A 12,977-nucleotide genomic window follows, 5' to 3' on the forward strand; every position below is an offset into this window, starting at 1 on the left:
TACTGTATGTTCCTAAGGGTTCTCTTCCTACGTTTCTTGAAATTATCTTCTTGAATTAACATTGTGTTCTTGACACTAACATATGGCAGTAGCATTATATTCATTCTGCAGCCCCATGAGGGAAAACAAAGTTACTGGACTGCATTTTTCCTCATGGATGAATATTTGCTTATGCCATATTTAACCAATTATATCACTACTGGATGTTGAGTTTCACTGGTTATTGCTGTGAGGGGTAGCACTGATATATCTACCACTTGTTGAGGCCACTGCCTTCAAACTGTGTTCCATACAGCCAGGTGTCTTTGTAGCTGCTAATAAACCTTGGGAGCGTGAGTGAGGACGATGCCTTTACTCACCAAGGCAGCTCTGACTTGCTGTACAGAGGTTTCTGTATAATATTTTATTTGAACAAAGGGATCCTTGGCTAAAATGTTTGAAAACTGTTGCTTTCTAGATCATAGTTTCTGCAAGCGTGGCACAAGAACCACAGTATTTGGTGTAATGTTAATATTTGTAATATGGCAATACCTATAGTTTAGTTTCTAGCATGGTGGCAGATACTTTCAAAGTATGGGGGATACGAATGCGTGTAAGAAATTGTCCCTGCCTCTGAGGAGTTTACATTTCAGTGAGAAAGACAGATATAACCAAACAAAACAAGGTAACCAAGACAAAGATTTTAATGAAGAGCTTTGAAGGCTGGAGGATGACTTGAACAATTCTGCTTTGGGAAATGAGGGAACTTCTCATCGAAATGGTAACATCTGAACTGGTTGAGTGATTAAAAAAAAAGAAAAAAGAAAAAAGAACCTGTCAGGGTTAATTGGGTAAGGGAACCCAGGAAGAGAGAAAAGCAAAGTGCTGGCTGGTTTTGAGAGGTTTTTTAGGAGGAGATTTCACAGGACTTAAATGAATGCAGGTGTGGAATTGGAGGTGCAATAGCTCAGGGAGACAAGGATAATAGTGAAATTTCTTACCTGAATAGCCAGGGGAATGAGATGGCCCAGGGAAAGCATGGAGAAGAAGACTGCAACAGGATTAAAAATGGAACCCTGGAAACCATGACATCTACCACTTCAGGGAAGGAAAGGTAATGAAAAGGGAGGACCAGTCAATGAATGAGAATAAGGAGGGAGGGAAGGAAGAGGAGGAAATGAGAGTAGACTCCTGGAAATCAAGATTTTTCAGATGATGACCGCTGGTCATAATGACAACACAGAAATATCTGACTAAATGGAGGTTGACAATCACCCTCATAATTGTGCAAAAGGAAGTACCTGGTGACCCTTTTAATAGTACTTGACGATGCAGATCAGAGCAGAAGAAGCTGAGTTGTTAATGGAAGTTGAAGAAATAGATGTCAGGATCTAGGTTATGGTTTCCAATCAGTTTGATGTAGATATGAAGGAGGAAGTGAGAATGGTGGGTGATGGAGGAGGTAAGGGAAGAAGAAAATCTTAGAGCATGAAAGAAGGAAACTGACATTTCTGAATCACCTACGATGCATAGAATTTCACTAGGCACTTGCAAATATGTGGACTTTTTTGAGCATACCTGTAGGCTAAAAGGAATGAGGGAGTAAGAAAATGAAATTACAAAGGAAAAAAAGAAAATTAGAGATGATGGGAAGAGGAAACACCAAGAAGGAATCTGTCTTTCCTAGAACAGGCATCCTTGGAATGTGTTTAAAGAAGGCAATACTTGAATATTTGGCTGCAAAGTTTCTGGAATTTTCTCAATTTGGGTGTCTGACCTGAATAGAGGGCTTTTCTGAAAGAGAAATAAACTTGCTAAAAATGACAACTAGACTCTAATAATAGCTAATACTTATAGGATGTTTACTCTGTGCCAGACACTCTAAGCCCTTCCTATGCATTGATGCCTTTACCCAACTACCGGATGATGGAGATATTATTTTTAATCCCCATTTTATACCAGCAGAAACTGAAGCACAGAAAGATGAAATAATTCCCGAGGTCACAGAGCTAGGATGTGGCAGAGCTAAGATTTGAACCCATGTAGTCTGTAACCAAAGCTTGTGTTTTTAATCCCTGTGTTAAACTGTCTATCCAATAGTATTTCTGCACAAATTACATAACTACCCTTAGCCCACTTGCTCTTATTCTAGACTCAGAGTCAAGTTCTGGCTATTTGGTTTTCTGCTGTGCTTCAGGAAAGTTGCACTTGACTTCAAGAAGCTCATGAATATCAAAACCTTAATCACAGCTATTTGGATGACACGAGTACATGCTTTACAAACCAACCATGGCCCTAGTCATATTAAAATCAAAGTTGCAAAATAAAGAAGCATTCTGAAAAACCTTGTCTGCTTCATTTAGATAACAGTGTGCAGAATGAATTGAAAGATTAAAATGCTCAGCATTTACCATTTCCTTTTCCTTTTTTTATTTGACACCCCATAGTGTTGTGGATGATATCATCAGGCAATTTGGTTTGAATATGCTCCGTGCTGGACTCTGCAGGTTACCCAACTAATGACATGCACACTCCTTGCCATTGTGATACCTCTCTTTTCACAAGTGGGAATTTCAAGTGACAGACTAAAGCTGTTTGCTATCAATTTTGCGAAAAACACATCTGCCAGAGAGCCAAGATTTAGTTCAGAGACAGAAATCAATTAATATTCTAATTTGTTACCTGTCCTTAGCATCACCGTATTATGCCAAGTCAGAAGTGATAACCTTTATATAACATATGCTCCTAAAGGAATTTGATTTAGGGATCTGTTTCATTTCTGTTGAGTGTTGCTCCCTGTGTATAAATCCCATTAGAAATTTCAATTACACGGGCAGTAAAAATTGTGATGGATTAAAATGGAAGTGTAAAATTCGCAGTTACAATATTTATCATAAACCTGCATGGCTGTATTTATGATTTAGTTTTCCTAAACTTATTTACCAAACCGTTTAAAAATTTTAGGTATTTCAGTTGTTTCTTCCCATTAAATCAAGGAGAGAGCCAGCAACATAATATTTCTAGAGGTGTTACCTAGATCCTCTGACATTCTATTATTTTAGGTTGCTGGTCAAAAGCAAATCTCCATGGAGGAAGGCTGATTTCCTGGGCTAATTCCCAGTGCCCAAGAAAGAAACACAGGAATGGGATAGTGGCTTGGGAAGAAGGAATGAAATAAGATTAGCCAAGGGAAAGAAAAAAAATGAAGGGAGAGTTGCATAGATATTTTTTCCCAGCTGATTCTTTTCCTGCTGATGCACAGGGAAGAAAGTATAAAGTAATAGCTGGCACTAAGTGGAGAAGGCTAAAAGATGGAGTTATGACTATAAATATGGAAACAACTTGTTTTTTCAATGTGAATGACACAGTCAAGCATTGAAATGATGCTTTCTTTGGTGTTAGAAATTAAATTTTAAAAATTTATTGTAGTTGATTTACAATGTTGTGTTAATTTCTACTCTACAGCAAAGTGATTCAGTTATACATATTTATACATTCTTTTCCATATTCCTTTCCATTATGGTTTATCACAGGGTATTGAATATAGTTCCCTGTGCCATACAGTAGGGCGTTGTTGTTTATCTTAAAATTTTTTCATATGCTTTAAATTTTCAGCATCTTAAGGCCTCAAAATCTAAGAGTGGGGGGCTCAGCATGTAAGTTAAATCAACATTGATTCATTCATTAATTCACTCAACAAATAGATATTGTGTGCCCCGTATATACTAAGGATCACCAGGGATGAAACTATGCATAGAACAGACCCAAATTCTTGCCCTCATAGAGGTTACATTATTTTGGAGAGAGCCAGAGCAATTGAAAAACAGATAATAAAATACATAGCATTTTAGATGGTGCTAAGTAATACAGCGAGAAATAAAGCAAGGGAGAGGGCAGGAAATGCTGGCAAAGATTGGGTGGGGTAAATGGGTTAGAATTTTAAGTAACATGGTTGGGGAAGTCCTAATTAAGAAGATGCTATTGGGTGAAGGCCTAAAGGAGATGAGAGAATGGGTGTGTGGATACACGGGGAACATTAAATCTCACTGTTATCAACATTGCCATTGTTTCTCATATTGTTTACTCTTCCAGAGAAGGAAAGGGTGTTGAAGACAAGGCAGAATATGCGTTTGATTTGGTGTTATTCTTTTCTTTCTCTGCTTCCCTCTAACACATTTCTTTTAGAGCAAGCATTTCGATAAAATATTCAAGTGAGAGTTTGCCCCCATGACAGATGCATTTGGTTTTTGCCCTGTAGTTATGACTTCAAAGTCATATCAAAAGATACCCAAATCAGTCCATCAGCTCAGCAGCAGAGCAAGGAAGAGAACCTGAGAGCCTGTGTTTCCCATCCTAGGGATCGCTCTGTTGGACCATCTCCATCTTCCCTGGGTTATGGAGATTCATGCTGGGAATGGAAATTACTGACAACTGAGCTAAGAGTGTCTCTCAGATGCACTTGGATTTGTTAAAGGTGGACAAACAGATGAACAAGTTGTTAATTCCTGGGAGGATAAGAAAATGATTCCCTGTAGTTTTCATTTAGTTTCTCAATGTCCTCATAGAATAACTCTTATAACTTTGGTAAATCTCTCATTTAGATGATTGCAACAGCCTGCTTTATCTTCTGTCCTTGCCCCTCTAAGCACATTTTCAACACAAGCACATTTTCAAGAGTGATTTTTAAGAAAAACCTACGGCAGATCATAGGATACCTCTGCTCAGATGCGAAGGCATTTTATTTCACTCAGAGTAAAACCCAGGTTCCTTAGAACAATTCACTAGGCTCCATATAACAGGGCCTCAGGTTTGTCTTCTGCCATCCTCTACCTTGTGTTATTCTACCGAAGCCACACTGAGCTCCTTGCCATTCCAGGCAGATTCTTGCCTAAGGGCCTTTGTATATCACAGGTTTTAGAACTTTCTCCCCTACTTCCTCCAGGTTTCCTTACAAAGGAAATTAGCTCAGATAATACTAAAAAATAATGACCTTTTACCCTCTACCACCTTCCCTTTCCCACTTACTCTCCTCCTGTTTCCTTATATTATTTACCATTCCATGATGTATCATATACATTTGCCTCCTTACTGATTATTTCTTTTCCCCCACTAGAATATAAGCTTTGTGAGGGCCAAAACTTACTTTCCCAGAACCTAGAGAAGTGTCTGGTGCATAGTAAATGTTCATCTCTGAAGAAAAAAGACCAGCCTGTAGTTTATGATTTAAATTAAATGGCGCTGGTTGGACTTAGTGCTATACCCACACAAATAAACTTAGGTCCAGGTTATTGTTTCTTTCCCAATGACAACAAAGAAAATGTTAAAAAGTGTGCAAAAGCTTTTGAAATATTAACAGATGAGTGAAAGAAAACCAAACTCGTAATAATGGGAAAGTACATTTTAGCTATTGCTTAGGAATAAGCTTTACAGTGGAATGATTTCATAAATACAAATCTAAAATACACAACACATAAACGTTAACATTCTCTGGGGAAAGAGACATTGAAGAAGATTTAAAAAAGAGCCCACCTACATTAAACACAAGATAGTTTTTTTTATAAATTGGATTTTCATGTATTAAGTATATTTAAATCCTTAAGAAGAATATTCCATTTCCAAGAATATTCCATTTTATTTTTGGAACACTACCATTCCAATAATAAAAAATCAAATGTACACTTAGGTTAAGAGGAATTCTTTTTCTCCCAATGGGTACGCTGATTTTCAACCATTTATTTTTACGCAAGCAACAATATACAATACTCACATGGAATTTTATGCAACTCATTCATAAACTTCTCCTTCAGCTTAGAAAAGCCATCCTCCTTTCCTTCCCCAGGACTGGCTGACTCTGTGGCATTATTTGGTAGAACAGTCGCTGCAGTGGTGATTGGCGGGGCTGCCAGGGCCTCATGATGACTCTCGCTCACCATTTTAGATTCAGGTGAAACTGTGAGGGGAGGGAAGCAAAAAAAAAGAACAACTCAAAATGGTTTAACTGACCCCACATCAGAGCTATTCTAGAGATGAAAAAACATCAGAGGGCACACCTGCTCACTGGGTAAATAGCCTGTCATTAGCATATTACTTTATGTTGGTTCATGAAATATTTATGGAACCACAGAGAAGGTTCTTCCCCAGAAGGTAAGACCAGACATAGTTATTGAAAGCATTTTCTCCTAACAATAAAATGAAACTGTCAAATCTATTAGTTACTTATACAGGCAATTATTTGCTATATAGATTTAACTTTTTAACCCATATCCTACTGAAATGTCCATGAAACAATTGCTGACAACATACCTGCTCTATACTCTAAATGTTTTGCGTTTTCAAAAAGGAGAGACCAAATATTTATATTGGAAGTGTTGATAAATTATAAATGATAGCACATTCAAAATGTTAGTAAATTTTAAAATGGTTGTAAAGAATATTATTGTAACATTGATACTCTAAGATTCCTGAATGTTATACAGAAATTAGTCCTTGAATCTCATTTATTGATAGTATGCTTTCTGCCCAGTTATGTTTTTTTGACATTTACTGTAGATAATACTATGATCAATAATTCACTTGTCTTGCTGGGTGAATTTTTGAAGCCACTGTAAATGTGGCATGATTGACTATATAGACCGAGGTGCTGATGATAAAACATGACTTTAATTATTTCAGTTTACTTAGTTTGATTATATTATTGAATTATATAATTAATATAAATTATTAAATTTATTCAATTATTTAAAATGTTATCTTCAAAATATTTAAAAAAATGAATCCTTAAGGTAGTCAGTGAAAAAATCTTAGCCTTGAATACAGAAAACAGTTCTAGTTTTCTTCACTATCTAAATGAAGTTTGACAAGGCATTAAACTTCTTAATTTATACATCTTTTGAAATATGAAGAATCGAAACCTGCCCTGCCTAGATTTTTCTTAAGTACATGTGAAATGCTGTATAAATGTAAGGAGGGTCTTCTAAAGGGGTACAAATGAAGTCATATTCTCCAATCTAAACGTATTCTGGACTTAAATACTTTTACCGTGTGATGTAAGTTTTCAGACTGTGCTGGTGAGAGTGGACATGATTTGGGGCAGAAATAGATAAATACAAATAGGCCTGGGCCTAACTTCACAGTCTCAGCGGGAAAGTTGATGGACCCATAAAGCCCTTTTGAGTTGCAAAGAAATGGAAATAACGAGCAAGCAGATAAAGGATTTTTATAGACTTCAAACCTTCTGTGCATTAATTATGCCTACTTACATATTTAGTGAGAGTACAGTTGAAAGTAGAATAATCTCAAATGTATGGGATTTATTAAAATCTTAATCAAAATCTAGAGATTTTGGGTCTCCTGAAAGGAGATCATGGATGAGGCTGAGATACATAGATAATCAAATTTTATAATAGATTAGTTCTCTTTTGAAAGCTTTGAATTTTTCACTAGTAGCTACTAATACAATCCTAAGGGGTAGAATTAGACAGATAGGGGTTCAGGGCTTCTCTGTTCTTGAGTTTCTTCATTTGTAAAAGGAGAGTAATCATACCAAGTATGTAAGGTTTTAATCCATGCAAAGAATTTAGCACAATGTCTGGCATGCAAGTTTGTTCCTTCTATTGATTAATTGATCAATCAATTGATTGATCTATCCCTCCCTCCCTAATAGCATTTGGCAGCTCAGACTTTTCCAGATTGTGAAAAAATTTTATTTTTTCTAACTCAGGGTCACTTTCCAGAAGCTTTCCCTGATTTTCTGATTCTGTTTAGCTTTGGCTCTTGTGTCCCTGCAAAAATTTGGAGTACTGTTTGCACAACCTAGGTGAAGCTATTGATATTGATGATGCCTTAACTCATATTTCATGTGACTTAGCAAGACTACAGTTACACACACACAAACACATACATATGCATAAAATATCTGTGTGTATTAAAAAATGAATTCATTCCTCTGCTGCTATGAGGATCACCAGATGTGATTATCATTACTTATCTCCACAGGATAGTTGAGGATATTTGAGGAATTATGGTTTGCTGTGGGATTTAAAGGAAACGATTGTGCTAAATAGAATAGCTAAATACAGCAGTGTCATTATTAAATTAAAGGTATATTGTCTGTTTCAGCTCAATTTCTGTCATGTTCTGGAAGTGGGATATCATTGCTGGGCTGAGCCTGACGTCCGGCTGCTCCCTCCAAATGGCTACACAGTTGTTTATAGCTTTTGTGCACGGAGATGTTTGGGTCCTTTCTCTTGGGTTGTTAAATATTTTCATATTTCCCCAGTTTATTTTGGAATATATATAAAACATTTGTATATATAAGTTGAATGATCTAAATGGCTTTGGGAAAAATAAGGCTTTTATTAAACAGAGTTAACATTTAGAAAAGGCACTTGAAGCTTACGCAGTATTTTTGTTGTTGTTGTGAAGGAAGCAAAGAATGTTTCTATAATTTCCAGAAAGAATCCTCTTCAGACATAAGGTACAGCTTGCAAGATGTTTTATCAAAAAAGGTAAAACCTATAAACTTGGAACTTACTAGCCAATGATATTATCCCTACCATTTCTGATTGTTTTAAAAATCAAGAAAAGATTATGTACGAAATATATAGACAGTGCTTCTTTTACTTAATGTATACCACTGTGAAATTAAAAGTCTTTCACAAATTATAAAGATATAATGGGCAATTAAGGATCTAATATACTGTCAAAGAAAGACCAATTGCTGAATTTAATTTCATTCCTTTATATTTTGAGAGATAGTGTTTGTAAATAACAAAACTAAGAACAGTTACATGGCTCTCGAAAATGCATATTTAGGGATGCTTAACAAGAAGCATCACTTTGCAGGTGGAAAAACTAGCTTATTATTCAGTCTTGACTAATGTGATGACTTTATACTCTCTTATGTACTTTAGTGCAGGTGGCATTGTTTGTTTATTTAGTAAAAAAATTTATGTTCTACTCAAGTCTTGATAAAAAACAGCCAACAGTTATTGAGGACATGCTAAGTGGCTGAGATATATGAACTCATAGAGTTCTCACACCATTCCCATGAGATAAGTATAATTAGCACCCATTTTACAGGTGAGGAGACTAAGGCATACAGAAGTTACGCAATTGGTTCAAAGATAGATAGCAGTAATTAGTGGAGTTGAGGTTTGAACCTAGGTGTCCTAGTTACTAGTATAAGGGACTTGTATGCTATGAGACTAAAATCTAATAAAATAGTGGTTTTTTTGAAGAAGTTTTGGACTATGACCCTTAGTAAGAAGTACATTGTGTATTGTGCTCCAGTATACACACTCTCCCCCTATATGTTAAATATGGAACACACTTCACATAAAGAAACTTGCCCTTACTATGTGTGAAATATTCTGATACATTCCATTCTATTCTGTTCTGTTTTAGTAAAAAATTCTAGTTATATTTATTAGTTTCACAAACAACTATTGGTTTGCGACCTACAGTTTGGAAAATCACTATGCTAAGGGACCTGTTAAGATACAATAACATTAAATGAGGCTAAGAAAAACTAAAGATGCCATTTATTAAGAACCTACTATGTGCCAAAATGCTGGCATTGATATTTAAGTATAATATCCTCAATTCTCATTACAACCCTGAAAAGTAACTTATCATATTTTACAGGGAAAAAAAATGGTTGTGGAGAGGTTAAGTGATTTGTTCTACACAGATTTAGCCTGATCCAAAGTTCCTTCCACTAGTCTATTCCAGTAATAACATTTAAGTATTATGAAACAATTAAATCAGTACTGGAAAGGTATTTATGATTTTCTTTTGAATTGGTTTACCAGTAAATAGAAAACACAAGTCATCTTACTAATAGGAAAGAGACTGCTTAATTTTGAGGTATAGTCATTGAGTTTGTTAAAGTGGAATTTAACATCTTGAATATGCCAAGAGAAATATTATTGAATAGAAAAATAAATTCCTGCCTAGAAGAAGGTTGGGTACGAAGGATACAAGCAAGCAATTCTAAAAGAAAGAAATGCAAATCCCTCCTACCAAAAAAAAAAAAAGTGTTTAATTTAACAAATAGTCAAAAAACTGAAAGTTAATATATATTAATTGTAAATGAGGATAAATATAGACGTGAAGGTGAGGATACAAAAACTTGGCAATGGGTAAAGACCATAGTTTTGAAAAATACTTTATAGAGGCCAAAGTAAGAGAACATGTTAAAAGCTGTAGAAGCACTCATTCTTTTTGTAGGAATTCACAGTAAAGAATTAATTTAATATAAGGATGTTTGTAGTAACTTATTTATAGTATTAGAAGACCAGAAACTACCTAACAGAGAGACTTAAATTATGGTAATCCATAAAATAATGTTATTAGAATTATCTTAAAGATAAACATTTACAAACCTGGAAATACATTAGAGTATTAGATGAAAATGCAAATTATGAAACATTATATAAAGTATGTCCAATTTCTCTAGATAAGATCTTTTGTGTAAAAGAGGTTGGAAAGATACACTTAAAAATGTCAACCTTGTGATAGGATACTCACTGTTTTTTTCCCGTATGTTTACATTGTCAGTATATTATAAACCTGAAATATTTTAAATTACACAGAAGAAAAAGCCTTTAAAACGGTTTTGCTCTTGAGAAAACTATACCTTGCAGACAGAGATTTATTTCTTAATGCCAGATTAAAAAAAAAAACTTTACAATGTAATGTAAAAAGCTAAACTGCAAGAAAGAAGGATTCAGCTACATATTTAGCAAATATAATATGCAAAATGGCCACTGGTTAAAATAGAATGTAGAAGAAATTTTAAGGTATCATAAAGGTTAATACATTTGTGGTATAAAATGAGGAAAATCAGGATTTTTTGTTGCCATGACAACTTCCCTCTGTCCCTTACATTTATTCTACTTAGGAGGACTTTAATTATGTCTATCTCTAGGTCCATAAATTGATATGGATTTCTTGGATTTTACAGTGAGATAGTCTATCATACTGCATAAACATAATGATTTTTGTTGAAAGAACTATTTCCATCTCTATTTAAGTATTGTACTTTATCATAATAGCGTGCAAAATTAAAGAGCAAACAGGAGAAGAAGGTCAAAGAAATATTGAAGAATATATTATTACTAAGAAAAAGTCTTTGAATGCAGAAATGCCCCAAACTGAAAGTAATTCTTGCAGAAATTATTACAGAGTCCAGGAGATATCACAGAATGTGTTATAAAGTATTTTTTGAGATGAAGGGCAGAATGTAGTCATTTTATTCCATCCGAATTTCCCTTGACCTTCTGTAAGTGTAGGTGAAAACCCTAAGAAGATGCCCTGTGCATCCTTCCCTCCCTTTCAGGAATGAGGCCCTCAGTCTCAGGGCCCGCTGACAGCTCACAGCTGAGGAGTCTCTCCTAAAGAATCACCCTTGGGTAAAGGGAACTGCTTTGTCCAAGGTTAAACCCACTTCCCCAGGGACAGCCCACATGCAATGACGAGGATGCTGGTGTAAAGGCACGTCCCCCTGCCTTAATCTGGTTCATCTCTGAAGAGCCCTGTAGGATCAGCTGAAGACTGTGGTAACTGCATCTTGCCTAAACCTTGCTTCCTCCACTCCCTTACATGGAAAGCAGTCCCCAGTAAGCTACCTCTGACTCAGAGCAGCTTCCCTGGGAATCCCACCTATGACACCCACTCTGAAAGATTTTGGGGGAAAAAAAAAAAAACACTGTCAAAAGTTTCATTTAAATTCTTTCCAAACCCAAGGATCCTTAGGCAGTTAGTGAACTCTAGCAGCATGATCAAAATCCTCCATGAGTTTGCAAATGTTGGAATGTCAGGCTTGAGGTGTAGCGTCTCTTCGGTTTAGATAGTTTCTCTTGCTGGAAGTAGGAGGACAGCCAGAGGTTGTACGGCCCCTGTCATGGCAGGAGAAAGCTGACTTTCGGTGTTAGTCCCAGTAAAATGGAGAGAGATGAAAGGTTGTTTATCAGACCTTGGAGCAAATGGAAGCATAGCAGGCGGCCTACCTTTATGAAACCATAAAACATACAGGCTCCTGAGCCCTGTATCTGCAATCTGTTGATTCAAAATAGATCTAGGTAGCTCCAGATTTTACCCCTTTATCTCATCACAAAAGTCTCCTAAAGAGGTGCAGGGAGAATTCTGCTTAAGAGTATGGTTCTCAGCCAGTATCTCTCATAGATGCCTTTGCAAATCAAATACAAATGGGCCTGCTTAGCTTTACTTTGAAAAAAGAATCAACATTCCTCCCCAGTCCTACAAATATCACAGTACAAACACTGAAGGGGTGTAGAGGTTATTATGCTGAAGGTGTCTTTGGAAAAATGTGAGGAGGGAGGAATACTGAACACTCACCAGCTGCATCTCCTAAGAATCCCTTAGGAGATACTGAATGACTGGGGTATGGCTGACATACAAAAACTGTACATATTTAATGTGTACAACTTGATGAGTTTGGAAATAAGTAAACGCCCATGGAAACCATCACCATGATCTCCCTTTCCTGGCCCCATAGAAGGTGCTGTTATGTGCTCTCTGTCCCTTCTTCCAAGCCTGTCTCTCTGCAGCCTCCTACAGCTATGTTGGTTTTCCTTCTCCTATCTTTCTGCCCCCTCTCTCTCTCTGTCTCTCCTCTCCAATCAACATCCTCCTGCTCTCCTTAGTTTTGTCTTTTCTTTCTTTCTTAGTTTCTTTTCTTCCTCCAAAGGGGAGAACCATACTTATTTACTGCTATGTCTTACTTACTTATCATGTACTGGGTACTTGATGCATGTTATGTGTGTCTCCTAAGTCCTGTGCCTTGTGTGGAGTCAGCGAAAAGGAGAGTAAGATGCCAATTCACACCATTGAGACAGCCTCTGAGTTTCTCCTGGCTCCCTCTTCCTGCCATTATGAAAACTCAAACAGACCCCAGGATGGCATCTCTTGACACCAATAGTGGTAAATTACAACTCGCAGTTACCTTCCTGACGTAGACAACTGGAAACACTACT

General features: G+C 36.3%; 2 protein-coding genes across 8 annotated transcripts in view; one reads left to right on the forward strand and one right to left on the reverse strand.

Annotated features, from left to right (window-relative positions):
• Positions 1 to 12,977, forward strand: part of LOC309640418 (uncharacterized protein) — a 340,945-nt gene that overhangs the window by 194,879 nt on the left and 133,089 nt on the right. The window lies entirely within an intron of this gene.
• The window catches only part of SYT1 (synaptotagmin 1), a 427,179-nt gene that overhangs the window by 189,068 nt on the left and 225,134 nt on the right, over positions 1 to 12,977 (reverse strand). For both annotated transcript variants that reach the window (XM_082419035.1, XM_082419034.1), the window contains exon 3: positions 5,747 to 5,929. In XM_082419035.1, the coding sequence (XP_082275161.1) occupies positions 5,747 to 5,912 (166 nt within the window). In that variant the 5' untranslated portion in view covers positions 5,913 to 5,929. The remainder of the gene's footprint in view (positions 1 to 5,746; positions 5,930 to 12,977) is intronic.

Source organism: Balaenoptera physalus (genome assembly GCF_965194825.1).
Source record: "Balaenoptera physalus genome assembly, chromosome: 13".
Lineage (NCBI taxonomy): Eukaryota > Metazoa > Chordata > Mammalia > Artiodactyla > Balaenopteridae > Balaenoptera > Balaenoptera physalus.